The sequence below is a fragment of the Schistocerca gregaria genome, chromosome 7 (genome assembly GCF_023897955.1).
Source record: "Schistocerca gregaria isolate iqSchGreg1 chromosome 7, iqSchGreg1.2, whole genome shotgun sequence".
NCBI lineage: Eukaryota > Metazoa > Arthropoda > Insecta > Orthoptera > Acrididae > Schistocerca > Schistocerca gregaria.
In genome coordinates, this window is record NC_064926.1 from 198,743,916 (window position 1) to 198,764,406 (window position 20,491).

The following is a 20,491-nucleotide window of genomic DNA, read 5'->3' on the forward strand; positions in this document are numbered from 1 at the left end:
ATTTTGTACTTATAACCCTGAACTTCACTAATCCCTACTTTATCTAACTTCAGTCTATCCATATACCCTTTTAAATTTTCTAACCTATCTGTCCAATTAAGGGATCTTACATTCCATGCTCTGATAGGTACAATACCAGTTCTGTTTCTCTTGATGACAACATCCCCCTCAGTAGTCCCTACCTAGAGGTCAGACTGGGAATATGTAACCCTGAGGACACCATCATCATTTAACCACACAGTAGACCTGCATGTCCTCGGGAAAAGTTATGGCTGTAGTTTCCCCTTGCTGTGGTAATGATGGTTGGGGGAGGGGGGGGGGGGGGGAGGAGAGAAAAAAAGAGAAAGCAAGGATTACAACTGACTGATTCCCTGCAACTATTCGGAAGTTCAAGATACGAGTTATTATTTTGTTGAGGCTATTCTCGCCAACAGACGTTTTTAACAAACTTGTAAACAGTGGAATTTTGCAATTAATGCAGGAAATATACACTATGTTGACGGAGAAAAACTAAATAGAATGTGTATGAGTTATATTTACATCAGGACCATGAACTATCAACATTTCCTTAGAACAAAGAGGTCAAAAGTATAAAATGGTGAACTATTGTATTAATTATAGAAGTAACTACTGCAGTTATAGGGGGAAAAAAAATTCCAAACAGGATATCACTGCCAAGTTTCCAGAATACACAACCACCAATTCACTGCTAAATTCATTGTATACGAAACTCAAAGCTTCCAAGGATTTTCAAAATCCTGTTTAACCTTATTAAATACAGCAATGTTTATTAACATTCTACATCTTTACTCTTCTTTTTTACATATTTATTTCTCATCATAGCCAGTATGATGATGAACATGTTTCTCTCAATGAGAGACCTATTTGGTGGCGCCATCACTGTAGAATGTTCGACTTTGTTGGGAGAGACACAACGTCACCTCTGCTTTCACTGTCCCTCCCCATCAAAGTGAAGTCCTTGAAGATGTTCTTTCAGCTTTGGAAACAGGTGAATATCGGATAAGGCCAGTGAGGACTGTATAGAGAATGATCTATGACATTGAAACCAAGATGTCGGATTGTTGCTGATGCTGTGGTGCTCGTGCAGGGTACGGCATTGTCATGCTGAAGGACAGGGTGCTCCATGTGTGGATGAGTTCTCTGAATTCAAAACTCAATTAGAGCATGCTGGTTCTTACATATTACATTACACACCTCCATGTTACATGCTACAGTATGTGATGAAAAGTATCCGGACACGCCCCAAAACATACGGTTTTCATATTAGGTGCATTGTGTTGCCACTTACTGCCAGTACAACCTCAGTAGTCATTAGACATAATGAGAGAGGGGAATGGGGCTCTCTGTGGAACTCATGGACTTTGAACAAGGTCAGATAATTGGGTGTCACTTGTGTCATATGTCTGTACGCGAGATGTCACGTCCGTAGATCCACTGTTATCGCTGTGACAGTGAAGTGAAAACGTAAAGGGACACATACAGCACAAAAGCCGACCTCATCTGCTGACAGAGAGAGACTGCCGACAGTAGTTGGAGTACACAGCGAAAAACAAAAACCTGTGTTTCTTCTTCAAACTCACAACTCTATCTCTGTAATTTTCATTGTTGTTACAGCAAACCAACCACAGCACTACCAACCCATGTATTATTTATGAAATGTCCCTCATAACTGCAAAACATTTTGATCAGCTTCTTAATTGACCGGAATTCACAAATACTCAAGAAAATATAGATGAAGATTCACCTACAACTCCCAAAGAAATTGAAGTACTCATTGAAATCCTAAAAAAAAGATAACATTACTAGAACTCTTTACATGACCTCTACTGGAAATAAAAAATGAGCTAAAATTAATCTTTGAGAAAATACTGAAAACAGAAAAAAATTCCTGTAGTGTGGAAGGTAGCCCTGATACATTCTCTACATTAGACAGGCAATAAACAAAACATTAGCAACTACAGAGGAATTTCTTTGACACCATTTACATTTTCTGAGATTTTACTAAATTTGGCATAAATGACATTTGAAAGTCATTTAGGTGAGTATCAAGGTGGTTTTGAGAAGAGCAGATCGCGTTCTGAAGACATATTTAATATGAAGTCAATGATTTGGCACAGACAACTGAATTGGAAAGTTATTGTAGTAATGTTTGCCAATTTAAAAAAGGCATACAGTTCCATAAACAGACAAATGTAACAATATTATGAAAAGGATAGTTGCTACTCACCATGCAGCGGTGATACTGAGTCGCAGATAGACACAACAAGAAGTCTAAAGGAAAGTGAGCTTTCGACCAACAAGATACTTGTCGAAAATAGACAAAACACACACACACACACACACACACACACACACACACACACAATTTCTGGCTTTAGCTTTTAGCTGCCAGAGACTTTGGTCATGAAGTGTGTGTGAGTTGTGTGTCAACAGAGGCCTTGTTGGCTGAAAGGCTCTCTTTCTGATTGTCTTTTTGTTGTGCTTACCTGCGACTCAGCAGATCCGCTATATGGTGAGTAGCAACTATCAATTTTCATAATATTGCTACATCCCACTCTGGATTTTCTATTTTTTAAACTATGGATAAAATAATATGAGAATTTGGCTGAACGTCTAAATCAGCAAATCCAATTTGTGAAGCATTTACAAAAGCTGAAGTGAAATTCATTGGAGACATATCTCGGCCCTTAGAAAGAAATGCAGGAGCATGGCAATGTTATGATCTATCCGTAATTCTTTTTAACTGCTTTCTATATAAAAAAAGTGAGAATTTTAAATGAAAAATTGAATCACTACAAGATTTCTACAAAAACATTGGAATAAACTGCTTCACTTTTGCAGATGACTGTGTTACACTTTCTAAAAAATATGACAGCTGTTGTAAAACAAATTAATTTATTAGAAGAAATAGACATCGTACTGTCTTTAAGAATCTCTACAGAAATAAAATAAAATTTACTGTCTTAAAAGTGCAACAAAATTTCTGAAAACAAACTGAAGAGGTTAAAAAATTAAATATCTTTGGGGAGGGAACAAAAATGGCATACAGTATAAAAAAAAACAAAAAATGACTGTCTAAAAATGCAAAAACAAGGCATTACAATGCAGTGGTGAAGCTAGAATATCTATCTGCAAATATCTAACATTACAGTGTAACTTAGATAAATTAGAAATACTGGAAGGGCGAATAGTTTGGAAATTACTTAGGAATGCTGGAATGTATCAGAACATATAATAAGAAAAAGAAGACATGTATATTTGGACATTTATATCAAATGCAAGGCAGTAAATTAACAAGAAAGATCTTTTGTGGGATAAGAAGTTAACAACAGCTGTTTCCCCGAGGCTGAAATGCTCAGAACATATGCAGAAAAAACTCAGTGAACAAACAAAAGATTACTGGAAGAAAAGAACTGAGGTAGACATTCCAGAGGACTGTTTTAAGGATTTTAAAGAACAAAAAATTCGCAAAACATTTCATATTCAGCTGACATTTCTTTCATAAGATGATGTCTGCAATAAATCTGTTCAGGAAAGGTTGTTTAATTTTAACGGCCAACAGCTTTGCCACAGTGATAACACCGGTCCCCATCAGATCACCAAAGTTAAGCGCTGTCGGGCTTGGCTAGGACTTGGATACCGTGCACTGTTGGCAAGTGGGACGCACTCAGCCCTTGTGAGAACAACTGAGGAGCTACTTCATTAAGTAGTGGCTCCAGTCACGAAAACTGACAATAGTCAGGAGAATGGTGAGCTGAATACACGCCACTCCATACCCGTATCCAGTGATGCCTATAGGCTGAGGATGACACGGCCGTCGATCAGTAACATTAGGGTCTTCTGAGACCTATTTCGATGGAGTTTAGTTAGTAGTTATTTAATTTTAATACTGAGTTTCAACTGAATTGGTGGAACATTTTTGACAGATTTTTAGCGGCATTTTATAAATTGTTATTTTATGTTTGGGTTTTGTTGTTAATGTAGGCATTAAACGGTAGGTGAGTGATTTTTTTTTTTTTTTTTTTTTCTTTGAAGGGTTTAGGGGTGAGATCATTTTGTATTTTATTTGTGTGTGTGTGTGGGGGGGGGGGGGGGGTTGGGCAGCTTAGATTTATATATTGGTAGCCATGATTGGTAAGAATTTTTCTGTAGTTTTACTTGATTATAACAGTACCTACGGTATGTGTATTGATGTGAATGACAGTGCATTTCTTATTTATCAAAACTGGCGGCAGTTTAAGTTTTCATGAATTTTTGGTTTGCGTTATCAATTACTGGTAATTGCATTGGATTGTTTTACCTCAACTATTAAGGTCACATTTTTGATATTAGTTACGTGGGTGTTGGGTTTATTGTACCACAGACTTTGTTTTAGCCTTATAAATCAAGTGAAGTGTTAAATACCGAATTTGTGTGTATTTATTATTTATTCGTGTCAGAAGCATTTATAATATATAAAATAATGTACAGTATTTACATGTTGTATGTAGATACATTTACAAGATAATTATTTACACTTTTGCCGCCCAGAAGTTAGCGACTTCTATTGCATCTGGCGTTGCATGTAGCAGGTCTTCTGTTGTGCATGTTGCTGGACATTGGGTACACTGGAGCAGGTGGAAGGTCGTCTGCATTGCTCCACACTCGCAGAGTGGCGGCTCCTCTAGGAGACCCCATTTGGTCAGATTGCTCTTACATTTCGTGACACCCGAGTGTAGTCTGTTGAGGGATCTCCGTGTACTCCAACTCTCTGTGTAGCCGGGTGGTAGTCTTTCGCTTGGTGTAATCCATCCAACAGTACTGGTAAGCCTTGCACGCCATAGTTCGATTCGGCATTGCTGTGGTGCCCTAACTAGAGCCTCGGTAGATCTGAGGAAGCTCTTTCTGGATTTTAGTCGTGGGTTTGCTGGCTGATAGCCATACAGGGGGTGAGCTGCAGAAGTTTCTGATTTTTCCTTCTCGCTTTTTGCTGCTACCTCCCGGCGGATGTTGGGGGGTGCAGTTTATCCAGGGGAGTAGGCTTCAGGCACCCGGTGATGATACGAAGAGCAACATCTACTGTTTTGGCATGGCAAGAATTGAACCACACTGGGCTTGCGTATTCTCCGGCAGAGTAACACAACGCAAGGGAAGAGGTTCTCACAGTGTTGGCGTGTGCTCCTCACATTGTGCCTGTTAGCTTTCTGATGATATTGTTCCTGGCTGCCACTTTTTGCTTGGTATTTAGGCAGTGCCTCTTGTATGTTAGTGCACGGTCAAGGGTGACCCCTAGGTATTTGGGATACGTACAGTGTTCTAGTGATGTTTCTTCCCAGGTGGTTTTGAGGGCTCTAACTGCCTGTCGGTTTCTAAGATGGAAAGCACAAGTCTGTATTTTTCCAGGATTTGGTCTCAACTGGTTTTCCCTGTAGTAAGCTGACAGTTCTCGCAATGCTTTGGACAGAGTCTCTTCGACAGTTTCACAGCAGTGGGCTTGGGTGGTGATAGCACAATCATCTGCATAGATGACGCTCTGTGTTCCTTCAGGTAGTGGTTGATCATTTGTGTAGATGTTAGACAAAGCTGAAGAAAGCACACTTCCCTGGAGTAATCCGTTTTTCTGTGATCTCCATCTGCTTCTCTTGCCCTGGAATTCAACAAAAAATCTTCTATTTTCAAGGAGATTCCTTATGAAACAGGTTAGCTGGTAGTCTCTAGTGGCATTGTACAGCTTCATTAGAAGTCTTCTATGATTAACTGTGTCATAAGCTGCTGTTAGATCTATAAATACAGCTCCTGTGATCTCTTCCCTTTCAAGGTTGGTTGGTTTGTGGGTGTTAAAAGGACCAGACTGCTACGGTCACAGTCCTTTTTTCCAAATACTAAAAACACCCACAGAGAATAAAAACGATCAATAGACGATAAGACAAGACGACACAGAACAAGAGAAACATAGACAAAGACCAGACAAGACGAACTAAAATCACACAGAGTGTGACGGTGGTTGGCCGACCATACAAACAAAAAGGGAAAGCCAACCACGAAGAAACACATGAGAGGGGGGGGGGGGGGGGGGGGAATTTAAGACAAATCATAGGTCATAGGCCAGAATCAACACTAAGACTCACACACTTACATTAAGCAAGAAAATTCCCCTGCCCGAATAAAACGCAGAACTATGTCCGCTACGGAAGAGATAAAAGCGCAGAGAGCGCATCAGGCAGCGCAAAAGTCTGCCTGAGCACAGTTAAAAGGGCGCACTCCAACAGAATATGGACCACCGTCAAGGACGCCCCACAACGACAAAGAGGGGGATCCTCACAACACAGTAAATAACTGTGCGCGAGTCGGGTGTGGCCAATGCGGAGCCAACAAAGGACGACTGATTCCCTGCGGTTGGCTGGCATGGATGACCGCCACACAGTAGTCGTCTCCTTGATACGGCGGAGTTTGTTTGACACGGGCAGTTTGCGCCAAACAGTGTCCCATAAATCGAAAACTTTGCGGCGTAATAGTGCCCGCAAATCAGTCACCGGGAGGCCAATCTCCAGAGATGGTGCACTAGTGGCCTCTTTCGCCAGGCGGTCAACAGTTTCATTTCCGGGTATCCCAACATGGCCCGGGGTCCAAACAAAGACCACAGATCTGCTGCAACGGGCAAGAGTATGCTGGGACTCCTGGATAGCCATCACCAGACGAGAACGAGGGAAACACTGGTCGAGAGCTCGTAAACCGCTCAGGGAATCGCTACAGATAACTAAGGACTCACCTGAGCAAGAGCGGATATACTCTAGGGCACAAAGCTCAGCAGTGTAAACACTGCAGCCAGCCGGCAACGAACGTTGTTCAGAATGGTCCCCTAGAGTTAGCGCATAACCGACATGACCAGCAACCATCAAACCGATACGTGGTCAGGATGGAATAAAAGCGGCGTCGGAAGGCCACCGGAGGGACTGAGTCCTTCGGGCCCTGTGCCAAGTCGAGCAGAAGGCAAGGGCGAGGCACACACCATGGGGATGTACGCAGAGGGGCCCGGAAAGGAGGTGGTACAGGGAAACACCCAAGCCCGCAGAGAAGCCGTTTGATGCGTACGGCGATCGGACAACCCGACCGGGGCCGACGTTCTGGCAGACGGACGACTGACTGAGGGAACAGGACACGATAATTTGGATGCCCGGGCAAGTTAAAAACATGGGCAGAATAAGCAGCCAGTAATTGTTGGCGTCGTAACCGCAGTGGAGGGACACCTGCCTCCACAAGTATGCTGTCCACAGGGCTGGTCCGGAAGGCACCAGTGGCAATGCGTATCCCGCTGTGGAGGATTGGGTCCAGGAGCTGCAGCGCAGATGGGGATGCTCAGCCATAAGTCAGACTCCCATAGTCCAGACAGGACTGGATTAACGCCTGGTAAAGCCGTAGGAGAGTAGGTCGGTCGGCGCCCCACCTGGTGTGACTCAGGCATCGCAGAGCATTTAGATGCCGCCAACATGCCTGTTTAAGCTGCCAAATATGAGGCAGCCAAGTCAACCGGGCATCAAAAACCACCCTCAAAAACCTATGTGACTCCACCACTTTAAGAAGCTCACTGTCAAAATAAAGCCGCGGCTCCGGGTGAACAGTGCGTCGCCGGCAGAAATGCATAACACAGGTCTTGGCTGCCGAAAACTGAAAATCATGCGCTACAGTCCAAGACTGCGCCTTGCGGATTGCGCCCTGTAGCTGACATTCAGCAGCTGCAATGCCAATAGAGCTTTAGTAAAGGCAGAAGCGGAGACAAAATTTCCCACGGCCGCAGAGAGCCCCTTAATGGCTATTAAAAACAGACAGACACTTAGAACAGAACCCTGTGGCACACCGTTCTCCTGGACTTGGGAGGAACTATATGAGGCCGCGACGTGCACGCGGAAGGTACGACAGAAAATTGCGGATATAGATCGGCAGAGGGCCCCGAAGGCCTCATCCATGAAGCGTAGAAAGGATGTGATGACGCCATGTCGTATCATACACCTTCCGCATGTCGAAAAAGACAGCGACCAGATGCTGACGGCGGGCAAAGGCAGTACGGATGGCCGACTCAAGGCTCACCAGATTGTCGGCGGCGGAGCAGCCTTTACGGAACCCACCCAGAGACGGAGCCAGAAGGCCCCGAGATTCCAGTACCCAATTCAAGCGCCGGCTCACCATCCGTTCAAGCAACTTGCACAGAACATTGGTGAGGCTAATGGGACGGTAGCTGTCCACCTCCAAAGGGTTCTTCCCTGGTTTCAGAATGGGGACAACAAGACTTTCCCGCCATTGCGACAGAAACTCACCCTCGACCCAAATGCGGTTGTAAAGGTCGAGGAGGCGTCGCTGGCAGTCCACTGAAAGGTGTTTCAGCATCTGAGAGTGGATGCTATCTGGGCCAGGAGCGGTATCAGGACAAGCGGCGAGGGCACTGCGGAATTCCCACTCCCTGAATGGAACATTGTACAATTCAGGATGGTGGGTGCGAAAAGAAAGACTCCGACGTTCTATCCGCTCTTTAATAGAGCGGAAGCCCAAGGGGTAGTTGGCAGAAGCGTAATTCAGAGCAAAGTGCTCTGCCAAGCGGTTTGCAAAGACGTCGGAGTCAGTACAAACTGCTCCATTAAGTGAGAGCGCAGAGACGCTGACAGGGGTCCGATAGCCATAGAGGCGGCGAATCTTGGCCCAGAAATGCGATGGAGTGCCATGGAGGCCAATGGTGGACACATACCGCTCCCAGCACTCCTGCTTGCGTTGGCGGATAATGCGGCGGGCTCGCGCACGCAGCCGTTTGAAGGCGATAAGGTGTTCAATTGAGGGATGTCGCTTGTAACAATGGAGCGCCCGCCGGCGAGCTTTAATCGCTTCAGCGATCTCAGGCGACCACCAAGGCACAGTCCGCCGCCGAGGGGACCCGGAAGAACGGGGAATGGCAGATTCGGCGGCAGTAACGATGCCGGTGGTGACCGATTGAACCACTGCATCAATGTCATCGTTACAGAGAGGCTCAATAGCGGCAGTGGAGGAGAACAAGTCCCAGTCAGCCTTATTCAGAGCCCATCTGCTAGGGCGCCCAGAAGACTGACGCTGTGGTAGTGACAGAAAGATCGGAAAGTGGTCACTACCACAAAGGTCGTCATGCACTCTCCATTGGACAGATGGTAAGAGGCTAGGGCTACAGATCAAAAGGTCAATGGCGGAGTATGTGCCATGCGCCACACTGAAGTGTGTGAAGGCACCATCATTTAAAATCGAGAGATCGAGCTGCGCCAATAAATGCTCAACGATGGCGCCTCGACCTGTTGCCACCGACCCACCCCACAGATGGTTATGGGCGTTAAAGTCGCCCAGTAACAAGAAAGGTGGCGGCAATTGGGCTATCAGAGCAGCCAGGACATGCTGCGCGACATCACCATCCGGTGGAAGGTAAAGACTGCAGACGGTAACAGCCTGTGGCTTCCACACCCAAACAGCGACAGCCTCTAAAGGTGTTTGGAGAGGTACAGACACACTGTGAAGAGAGTTCAGGACATATAAGCAGACGCCACCAGACACCCTTTCATAAGCTGCCCGGTTCTTATAATAACCCCGGTAGCCACGGAGGGCGGGGGTTCGCATTGCCGGAAATCAAGTTTCCTGCAGAGCAATGCAGAGGAAAGGGTGAAGGCTGATAAGTTGGCGGAGCTCAGCTAGATGGTGGAAGAAACCGCTGCAGTTCCACTGGAGGATGGTGTTGTCCATGGCTGAGAAAGGCGTGACGGGACTGGGAAGGGAGATTACGCCACTGGGTCACCTGCTGCCTCCGATTTAGCACCTGTGATAGTGCTTTCCATGGTATCTGATGGACCGGCGAGATCGAGGTCCTCAGCGGACGCCAGAATCTCCACCGCATCCTCAGACGCAGAGCTGGAAGGTTGCGGTGGGATGGCTGCTACCGCGAGTTCCTTGGGCTGAGAGCTCTTCTTGGGTTTCTCACGCCGTTCCTTGGGTCGCACCGGCTGGGAGGGATTCACCGATTCAGTCTCCGGGACGGATGAGGATCGTGAAGCCCTACGACCAGCTGATTGCGGGCACTTACGCCACTGTCGGTCGTCAGCCTTCTCGCTGGTGGAAACCTGGGAAGGGAGGGACCCAAGGGACCCCTTGTGAGCGTGAGAAGCCGAAGAAGTTGGACACTTCTCCAGCTTAGAAGTGGGGACGGACGTCCCCGATGGGTGGGATGGTGTTGCTCCTGAGGTAGGTGACGCAGGAGCTAGCCGGTGGGTAGAGCCCCCCACTGGTATGGGGGCAGGAGGAGTTGCACTACTCGTCGATCCGGCCACAATTGGAGAAACAGACGGGGCTAGCACAGGTGTTGAAGCAGCATCGTAGGAAGATGTCATTCTCACAGGATGGAGTCGGTCGTATTTCCTTTTGGCCTCAGTATAGGTTAGTCGGTCCAGGGTCTTGTATTCCATGATTTTACGCTCTTTCTGGAAAATTCGGCAGTCTGGCGAGCAAGGTGAATGGTGCTCCCGTCAGTTGACACAGATGGGAGGCGGGGCACATGGAGTATTGGGATGTGATGGGCGTCCACAATCTCGACATGTGAGGCTGGAAGTGCAGCGAGAACTTCCAGCACTTAAAGCACCGCATCGGGGGAGGGATATAGGGCTTAACGTCACATCGGTAGACCATAACCTTGACCTTTTCCGGTAATGTATCCCCTTTGAAGGCCAAGATGAAGGCACCGGTAGCAATCTGATTTTCCTTCGGACCCCGACGAACGCGCCGGACGAAATGTACACCTCGGCACTCTAAATCGGCGCGCAGCTCTTGATCAGACTGCAAAATAAGATCCCTATGGTAAATAACTGCCTGGACCATATTTAAACTCTTATGGGGTGTGATTGTAACAGCAACATCCCCCAACTTGTCACAAGCGAGTAACTGTCGTGACTGGGCAGAGGATGCCGTTTGTATCAGGACTGACCCAGAGTGCATTTTTGACAAGCCCTCCACCTCCCCAAACTTGTCCTCTAAATGCTCGACGAAGAACTGAGGCTTTGTGGAGAGAAAAGACTCCCCATCAACACTCGTACAAGCTAAGAAGGGGCACGAATAACTGCTACTGCCATCCTGAGATTTACGTTCCTCCCAAGGTGAGGCCAGGGAGGGGAACGTTTTCGGATCGTACTTCTGAGCGTTAAACTGGGCCCGAGAACACTTAGAGACTGCTGGCGGCTGGCCACCAGCGAGAGACGATGTATCACGCTTCATTGCGGGTCATCCGCCCTGATGCCACCGACTCCGACCAAGGGCCCTCCCCACGGGCGCCACCCAGCCACGGCAAGAGCCACCTGGCAGGATGGCCGTTGCAGGTAGTCCCGATACCCCAGGAGGATAGGCATCTACTCCTTGGCATACGTGGGGAGTTAACGGCGCAGGCATCAGTAGAGCGATCCCTGTGTTGTCAGGGGGCTCCAACCAACAGGGTACATGGCGGCCCCACCACAACAGACTGGCTACCGTGCTGGATGTTAGGTAACATGTGGTCCATGGTCGCCGTCGGTGCAGAAAGAGGCACTGCACAGTGCAAGGTGTAATCTGCATGCAAAAACAGAGTCATGCCCAAGAGATGGAGAGCGGACAGGACTGCAGTTCAACGTTGTATAAGCTGGCGAAAGTCTGATCGCAAGATGGACACAATGCACCAAGTAAGGCGCCCTTCCCCAATCGGCTCGCTCGTCGGAAAATTTTGAGAGATGGAGGTCAAACCAACAGGGGGTCATCATACAAGGCCGAAAAGTTTGAGACTCCTTTTAGTCTCCTCTTACGACAGGCAGGAATACAGCGGGCCTATTCTAACCCCCGAACCCGCAGGGGGATCTTCCCTTTCAAAACCATCTTCGATGTGCTGTGTTAGTTTCAACACTTGAGATGTGCAGCTTTTTCCCTGTCTAAATCCAGCCTGCTGTGGGATGTATATTGTCTCTAGCTTCTCCGTTAGTCAGTGTAGTATGAGTCTTTCAAGGAGTTTATACAGATGACATAGGAGAGATAGAGGGCGGTAGCTTTTAGGATCATTTTGGTCCTTGCCTGGCTTGCGGATAGCTACAACTTTGGCTTTCCTCCAGATTTTAGGAATCTTGCAGGATTGGACATAGTTGTTCATTAGGTCTCTCAGCCATGCTTTTGTTATTGGCCCAAAGTTCTTTATCTGCTCAACTCTTATATCATCGAGGCCTGCCGCTTTCCCATTTTTGCACTTACTCAGAGCGAGATCCACCTCAGTCTGGGTAAATGGTTGAAGCAGAGTATTGGTATGTGATTTTGTGGTACTGTTGATTTTGTCTGCGCTGTGCACGCCAAGTAAAATTTCTGGCACCAGATTTTGGAGCTATGTGTGGGTTCATGGTATTGTGGACTTCAATTGAGACATACAGGTCAAGTGAAATTTCTAATATCAGTTCCCCACTCAATGCAGTTATGGTATTGTAGTTTTGATGAACACTGAGGATTTTGTTTGTTTGCTCTTTGCATTTGGTAGTATATGTTTCAACATGTCTTCATTATTAGGATTATCATATAGTTAGTTCCCCCCCTCCCCTAAAAATCACGAAAGCGTTGCGCAGATGATAGACAAACTCAAGTGGAAGACTCTGCAGGAGAGACACTCAGTAGCTCGGTACAGGCTTTTGTTGAAGTTTCGAGAACATACCTTTACCGAGGAGTCAAGCAGTATATTGCTCCCTCCTTCGTATATCTCACGAAGAGACCATGAGGATAAAATCAGAGAGATTAAAGTCCACACAAAGGCATACCGACAATCCTTCTTTCCATGAACAATAAGAGACTGGAATAGAAGAGAGAACCGATAGAGGCACTCAAGGTACCCTCCGCCACACACCGTCAGGTGGCTTGCGGAGTATGGATGCAGATCCCTAATTCTCGATGTTTCCCATTAGTTTCTGCAGTTAAATATTTTTCCTATTATTTGTGTAAGTGTGTGTAATGAGTGAACTAGGACTAACAGCGGATATTGAACGTATACAGAGAAGGGCAGCACCAATGTTCAGAGGTTTGTTTAGTTTGTGGAAGTGTTACAGAGATACTGAAGGAACTGAAATGGCAGACTATACGAAGAAAGTTTATTTACAAAGCTTCAAGAATCGGCCTTAAATTATTAATCCAGGGGTATACTACAACACCCTATGAATCGCTCATACACGAATTGTGAGGATAAGATCAGAATAATTATTGCACACACACGCACGCACGCACGCACACACGCACGCACAGAGGCATTCAAATAATCATAATAATCATTCTTCCCATGCTCTATATGTGAATGGAACAGGAAGAAACCCTAATAGCTGGTACAATGGGATGTACCCTCTGCTATGCATCTCATGGTGGCTTGCAGAGTATAGATGTAGACGTCATGGCTGCTATATTGTATAATCTACTTGATGATGTCATTGGTCATGCTGACAGTAGTCCTGAAGGAGTTTAGTCTGTTCAGGCAGCCTGATTTTGGTTTTCCTAAATCATTTCAGGAGCACACTGGAATGGTTCACTTATCAATGTCATGGCTAATCAACTGTCCCATCCCACCACAGATGGTCATGTACTCAGATGACCCTACATTTGTACAGGTTCCATTCAGAGAATGGTATACTGCTTATTGCATTGTTCCCTAACTAAAAACATATCTTCATATTCTAATTCCCATAAAACTACTTAGAATCCTTTAAATCTATGTTCAGCTAAATGTCAATAAGAGTGTTAATGACTAACATACATGATAATCTCACATTGCAAAAACTTGTCGTGCCGATGTGGCTGACGAGCTATATATTATAAAACTTTATATTTTCAAGGAATGAGTTGAGAACCTACACAAATCTTCTCACAGTACTGCACAACAGCACAAAAGTGGGTAATCAGAATAGCTGGAGCCCACCCAAGATCACCTTGTAGACATTTATTTAAGGAACTTGGGATATTCACAGTACCTTCACAATACATATATTCACTTATGAAATTTGTCATTAATAACCCATTCCAATTCAAAAACAGCAGCAAAGTGCATAGCTACAACACTAGAAGAAATTTTCTATTCTGGATTAAATCTCATTTTGGCACAAAAAGGGGTGAATTATGCTGCCACAAAAATCTTTAGTTATTTGCAAATAGTATTAAAAGACTGACAGATAGTCAACTGGTATTTATAAGCAAATTAAAAGAATTTCTGAATGACAACTCCTCCTACTCAATAGAAGTATTCTTAGATATGCAGTAGTAAATGGAAAAAAAAAAAAAAAATAAAAAAATAAAAAAAAAAAATACTTATTTTGTGTAAAGGAAACTTATGTTGAAGTGACAGCTTCCACATCATTACAAAATGTTGTATTCATGATCCATGGAACAAGGATTAATTTAGGTATGTATAAAGACTGGTTTATTTACCTCATGTCGGTTAACAATTACCTAACATCTGAAAAGCAAACATGAACCAAAACAAATATAAACTAGCTTTTTTTCTATATAGGGAGCTATAAGTGATGCAATTTTAGATATACTCATCTGACATTCACGTGGAATGAAGGGTGGGAAAAGTGATGGGACAGGTAAACTGACACAGTGTTTATTATTTGGGTTTGGTCTATCATGACCAAGCCTGTAATACCTCAAGAAAATAAAATGTAAGAAAAGCCAGCATTCTGACACCCCTCCCTTTCCTCTCTCTTTCAAATTCTGACATACATACTTTGTTTTATTCTGTCAGTCTATTATTTATAAGTAAATGTCAAATAAAGTAACTAGATCAATATCCTACATATTGTAGTCATTTTATTATCAAGCTAAAAAATGTTACATTATTTACTAGAGTTGTTTAGGTAGGTTAGAAAAAGAAATATATGAGGCCTAGGCAGTTTGGGTGTCAAAATATTTAAAAGCAGCGTTCATTATTGTTTGATTATTATTACAATTCTTATCATTCACTGAAAGATTACACCTATTGATAGTAACTGTTTGTCAGATCGCAAAATCGATTGGAATTAGAGAGAAATCCAACAAATCATTAATTTTTAAAAATAATTACACCTAATATGTCTACAAATTATTTATTATAAGAACATCAAGCAATTCATGGTTTGGTGGCTAAACAAGTGGAAGATACCACTACAAACATAATGTTAAAGTTATAAAGTTGGCAAGAGAAATGATATACCTGAATCAGTTTCATTTTCTGACCAGTCAATACAATTCAAAATCAGATTTTCTTCATCCTGTGTCACAAAATCTTCAAGTACTTCTATTCCAGATGGAAGAGTATTGGTAATGTTTAGTTTTTGGGTATCTGGCACTGCAAATTTGAGAAGTTATCTAGATGAGGTCGACAACCAATAAGGAATTAATCAAATCAAAATTATTATTTTTGATTTATTACATAACTGAAGGGAATAAAAGACTGAGGACACGAATCTAATGAACTCACGTTTCTCTGTGTATGCCAAATATAGACATCCCATATTAAGTTCTTTCAGCTGCTTGCCATGGACTGCGTTATATGCAAGAGCTGCTGCCGAAGGTTCCTGGTACACAATGAAGCTGTACGATTTCCCTGGTAGCATAACAATTTCTTCTACAAGTCCATATGATGAAAACACCTCCAGCAAACTCTCTCTTTTCATTCCGCTGACTAGCCCTGCGTTACCAATGAACAAATTCTGGAAACAAAGTCATTTAACTACCAGGAAAGATGCTACATCATTTGGGAACAGTACGCCGCAGTTGAGTAATGCTACTTACCGTTGTTGGTACATCAACGCACTTTATTCCTGTATCTCGTAGAAGCATGCTAGCATATCTCGTCTGTTTACGTTTAGCTTTTCTACCTCGCTTGTAACTGCTGATGTTGGTGTTCTCCATAGCTAAATCACTGTCTCGATACACATCGACGGCCGAAAGAACAGATATTTAATGTTTACAAATTACAACCAAACACCTTGCACAGATTATAGAGCAACTACTATTTGATTTATGAATATCTATGGCGAATTTGAGGTTTTTTTTGCTGAGTTTGTTGATACATATTACTTCAACGTAAAGCTGTAAATTATGTTTAAAATAACTTTTAATATAACAACGGAGGCTAATTACTTTGATGTGTATTTTTCGTACTTGATGTTGAGCTAGTAATTTTGAAACAATTCGTCCATATCTGTGACGGCGTTTTTGAGATTGTAGTTTGTTCAAAATGGCTGTTTCGGTGGTTGGATGTGAGATATGGAAAAACTGGGAAAAACAAGGAAAAAATGATTAGTAAGTCGACTCTGACAGAATATTAATATATTTATTTAAAATAACATGTGTTGTGTTGCAAATGCCTCATATCTAGTGAAGATTATAGCTTTAAAGGATAATCGTCTTCGAACCGCTTCCAGGTGTTGAGTAGTTCAGGTGTACCTTAAATAAGTTATTTTTTTATATAAACCTGTTACAGCAACTGTCAGGATAGCGAAAAACAATATTTTTGTATGTCTTTTTTTTATTCGATACATTGGCGGTGCTTTGAGAAGTTAAATGGTTGCATTGTAACTCAATGGAATAAGCAGGCAGCTTCAGCATTGTTCTAACTAAAAAATTTTAAAACAGCTGGCAGAAATGCGTGAATGTAAAACATACGTGTGTTTAAAACCAATGAAATGACGAAACTGCCCTTGATGGAAGTTCAAATATTTACGTTAAACCAAAATATTTAACGAATTGAGGCATAAACAAATATTGCGTTAGTTGCTAACAAACCTGATATGGAAAGTAATAGTTGATACAAATGAAATTAGTCCCTTAATTAGAACTCTTTATTGCCAGTTATAGTAAGTTAGTATTATGAAACCTCTTGCCTGGAAGGTGGGTTGTGACTCGATCGTGTGAAAATGTGAATTTGTAGTGGCCATTGCGTCAAAAGAATGATTATGTGTGTGTTTGAGTTAGTGACGACGTCAAATATCACAGGTTACATATTTTATTTGACGGTAAACATTAGGAGAAAGTATTCTTGATTAATTTCGAACAGAAAGTTATTTTTTCCTCTTCTTCCACCATCACCTATATTTCATAGTCTGTAGTGGGCTACTGCAAAACAGTTCATGTTCAGTAACATACATTAAGACACAGTCATTCTGAGAGCACGGGAAATGGAAAGAGTCACACACAAAGTTTTTAATGGAGGTATTATAATACATGATACAAAACAGTGAAACCAGTTGTTATTTGAAACACTATCCAGCCTCCAGAATCCATTGATATGTGTCAAGAATACAATTCAGACATGAAGCCGGAATGGGAACATTTTCTGGTTTTGATTTTGCTATAGTTTAAAATAAAATTCGACTATGCGTTAGTTTATTGTTTGCTAATATTTGCAGATTTTTATGTACCCATTATCCAAGCCTTTCACATAAGAATGTTTATTGGAAATAGAAGTTGTTCTAAGCAGTTTGGTATAATTGCTGTTTAGCAATGGGAAAAATAGACTTACTAAGCTCCCTCAAAATGGTCGTATCAGTATGGTTGCAGTATATTTATGTTAACAAGGCTTCACATTTGTTTACTACACCTTGTACTGGCAGATGCTGCTGTCAAGACAACTTCATTGTGTAGAACCTATGGTCCACTATGATTACGAAAGTAGATGGTGTAGCAAGCCATTCAGCTTGCTGTTTATAAAGCTTTTGTAACTTTTTTATTCTAAGAATTATTACTGTTGCTGGGTGTCTTCTTGCTTGCAAAATGTTTAGAATATTTATTTCTTCTTCACAATGTAGATAGCTTGAACATATTTTAGTGCAACTGATTGATGTCTTCAGTCCCTCGGGTAACAAACTCAATGTAGTTGAAGTCAGCATAAGATGATCTCTTAACTATTGTGGTGGGCTGGGCACAGCTGCTTCACACGCTTACTTCCAACAGTCATGTAATGTGATTTTGTAAATGTCTCTATGGCAACAACTTAGTGATGTTGAAGCTCTATACATGGCTGTTGTATCTTCACCTGCATCTGTTTGTACTTCATAGTTAAAAGGTGGCAACAGCACTTCTAGCAGTTAGGGATCATCATATGGCAGCTTGACTATACTAGAGTATCTTTTGTGGTACTAAGACCAGGTATCCCTGTAAAGTCCATTTTGTGTATGAATAGTATTGAAGCAGTAGGCTGTTGAACTTGAACAGCACATTTAGTGAGGTATGGAAATTGGGTTATGCGTTTTCTGTAGCTCTCACTGTGTCATCATGTTTTGCAATTTGTGTTTGGCAAATTCTCCTTTTGTAATTTTTCAAACAGGTAATCTACATTTGGGGAATACAGAAGCGTCCGATTCCACCCGTCTACTTTGACCCCTGACGTCACCAATATGGCAGAAATGAACAGTCTCAATGTCTCCAATACGATGCCTATGACATTTCATAAATGACACAATAAATACAAAAATACATATAAAACCAACACACACATCTCTCTCCAAAAATATAAACAAACTAATGGTACCAGCACGGGAAATTGGTAGTTTTTGGGTGGGGACGAACTAAATATAAACACGTACAGACACACACCATGATCCCAAACCACACAAAAACACCACAAAATCCCCGGTGCGTCTGAGAAACTGGTTTCAGGCACTGTGTCTGGCTGAGCCAGATGCAGCTGCCTGCCCTGTTTCAGAGGATCATTCTCAGCCTTCAAGGTCTGGGCAATTGCAGAGGATGGGCTTATTGGTAGTTGGGAGCTCCAATGTTAGGCGCGTAATGGGGCCCCTTAGGGATATGGCGGCGAAGGAGGGGAAGAAATCCAGTGTGCATTCCGGGAGGAGTCATTCCTGATGTGGAAAGGGTCCTTCTGGATGCCATGAAGAGCACAGGGTGCAGCCAGCTGCAGGTGGTGCCACATGTCGGCACTAATGACGTGTGTCGCTTTGGATCTGAGGAAATTCTCTCTGGATTGCAGCGGCTATCTGATTTGGTGAAGGCTGCTGGTCTTGCTTACGAGATGAAGGCAGAGCTCACCATCTGCAGCATCGTCGACAGAACCGACTGCGGACCTTTGGTGCAGAGCCGGGTGGAGGGTCTGAACCAGAGGCTCAGATGGTTTTGCGACCGTGTTGGCGGCAGATTCCTTGACTTGCGCCATAGGGTGGTGGGGTTTCGGGTTCCGCTGAATAGGTCAGGAGTTCACTACACTCAGCTGGCGGCTACACAGGTAGCGGAGGCTGTGTGGCGTGGATTGGGCGGTTTTTTAGGTTAGAAGCCTCGGGAAAGTACGGGGTGGGCTGCAATGGCAAATACAGGACGTGCTTGGATCAAGGAACAGTCGGAATTATAGTTGTAAATTGTTGTAGTTGTGCTGGAAAAGTCCCTGAGCTTCAAGCACTAATAGAAAGCACAGAAGCTGATATCGTTATAGGTACAGAAAGCTGGCTAAAGCCTGAAATAAGTTCTGCAGAAATTTTTACGAAGTCTCAGACGGTGTTCAGGAAAGATAGATTAGGCAGAATTGGTGGTGGAGTGTTTGTGTCTGTCAGTAGTGGTTTATCTTGTAGTGAAGTCGAAGTAGATACTCAGTCCGAATTGGTATGGGTGGAGGTTATACTTAACAGCCGAATTAAGTTAATAATTGGCTCCTTCTACCTACCCCCAGACTCCCATGATACAGTTGCGGAACAGTTCAGAGAAAGTTTGAGTCTCGTAACAAATAAATACCCCACTCATACGGTTATAGTTGGTGGGGACTTCAACCTTCCCTCGGTATGTTGGCAAAAATACTTGTTCAAAACCGGTGGTTGGCAGAAAACATCTTCCGAGATTGTCCTAAATGCTTTCTCCTAAAATTATTTCGAGCAGTTAGTCCACGAACCCACGCGAATTGTAAATGGTTGCGAAAACACACTTGACCTCTTAGCCACAAACAATCCAGAGCTGATAGAGAGCATCATGACTGATACAGGGATTAGTGATCACAAGGTCGTTGTAGCTAGGTTCAATACAGTTTCTTCCAAATCCACCAGAAACAAACGCAAAATAATTTCATTTAAAAAAGCGGATAAAGTGTCACTAGAAGCCTTCCTAAAAGACAATCTCCATTCCTTCCGAACTGACTGTGCAAATGTAGATGAGATGTAGCTCAAATTCAAAGATATAGTAGCAACAGCAATTGAGAGATTCATACCTCATAAATTGGTAAGAGATGGAACGGATCCCCCGTGGTACACAAAAAAGGTCCGAACGCTGTTGCAGAGGCAACGGAAAAAGCATGCGAAGTTCAGAAGAACACGAAATCCCGAAGATTGGCTAAAATTTACAGACGCGCGAAATTTGTCACGGACTTCGATGCGAGATGCCTTTAATAGGTTCCACATTGAAACATTGTCTCGAAATTTGGTAGAAAATCCGAAGAAGTTCTGGTCGTATGTAAAGCACACAAGCGGCAAGACACAGTCAA

At 43.4% G+C, this 20,491-nt stretch overlaps 2 protein-coding genes across 5 annotated transcripts in view; one reads left to right on the forward strand and one right to left on the reverse strand.

The window, feature by feature from the left end:
* The window catches only part of LOC126281939 (alkylated DNA repair protein alkB homolog 8), a 33,890-nt gene extending 17,930 nt beyond the window's left edge, over positions 1-15,960 (reverse strand). The window contains exons 1-3 of one of the 2 annotated variants that reach the window (XM_049981287.1): positions 15,805-15,960; positions 15,491-15,722; positions 15,224-15,358 (exon numbers count right to left, since the gene is read on the reverse strand). In XM_049981287.1, the coding sequence (XP_049837244.1) occupies positions 15,224-15,358; positions 15,491-15,722; positions 15,805-15,924 (487 nt within the window). In that variant the 5' untranslated portion in view covers positions 15,925-15,960. The remainder of the gene's footprint in view (positions 1-15,223; positions 15,359-15,490; positions 15,723-15,804) is intronic. The other variant, XM_049981288.1, reaches the window with a different exon arrangement.
* Positions 15,961-16,013: 53 nt separating this feature from the next.
* Positions 16,014-20,491, forward strand: part of LOC126281938 (THO complex subunit 2) — a 292,749-nt gene continuing 288,271 nt past the window's right edge. For 2 of the 3 annotated variants that reach the window (XM_049981285.1, XM_049981286.1), the window contains exon 1: positions 16,179-16,317. In XM_049981285.1, coding sequence (XP_049837242.1) covers positions 16,253-16,317 — 65 coding nt within the window. In that variant the 5' untranslated portion in view covers positions 16,179-16,252. Of the gene's footprint in view, positions 16,318-20,491 lie in introns of all 3 variants that reach the window. The other variant, XM_049981284.1, reaches the window with a different exon arrangement.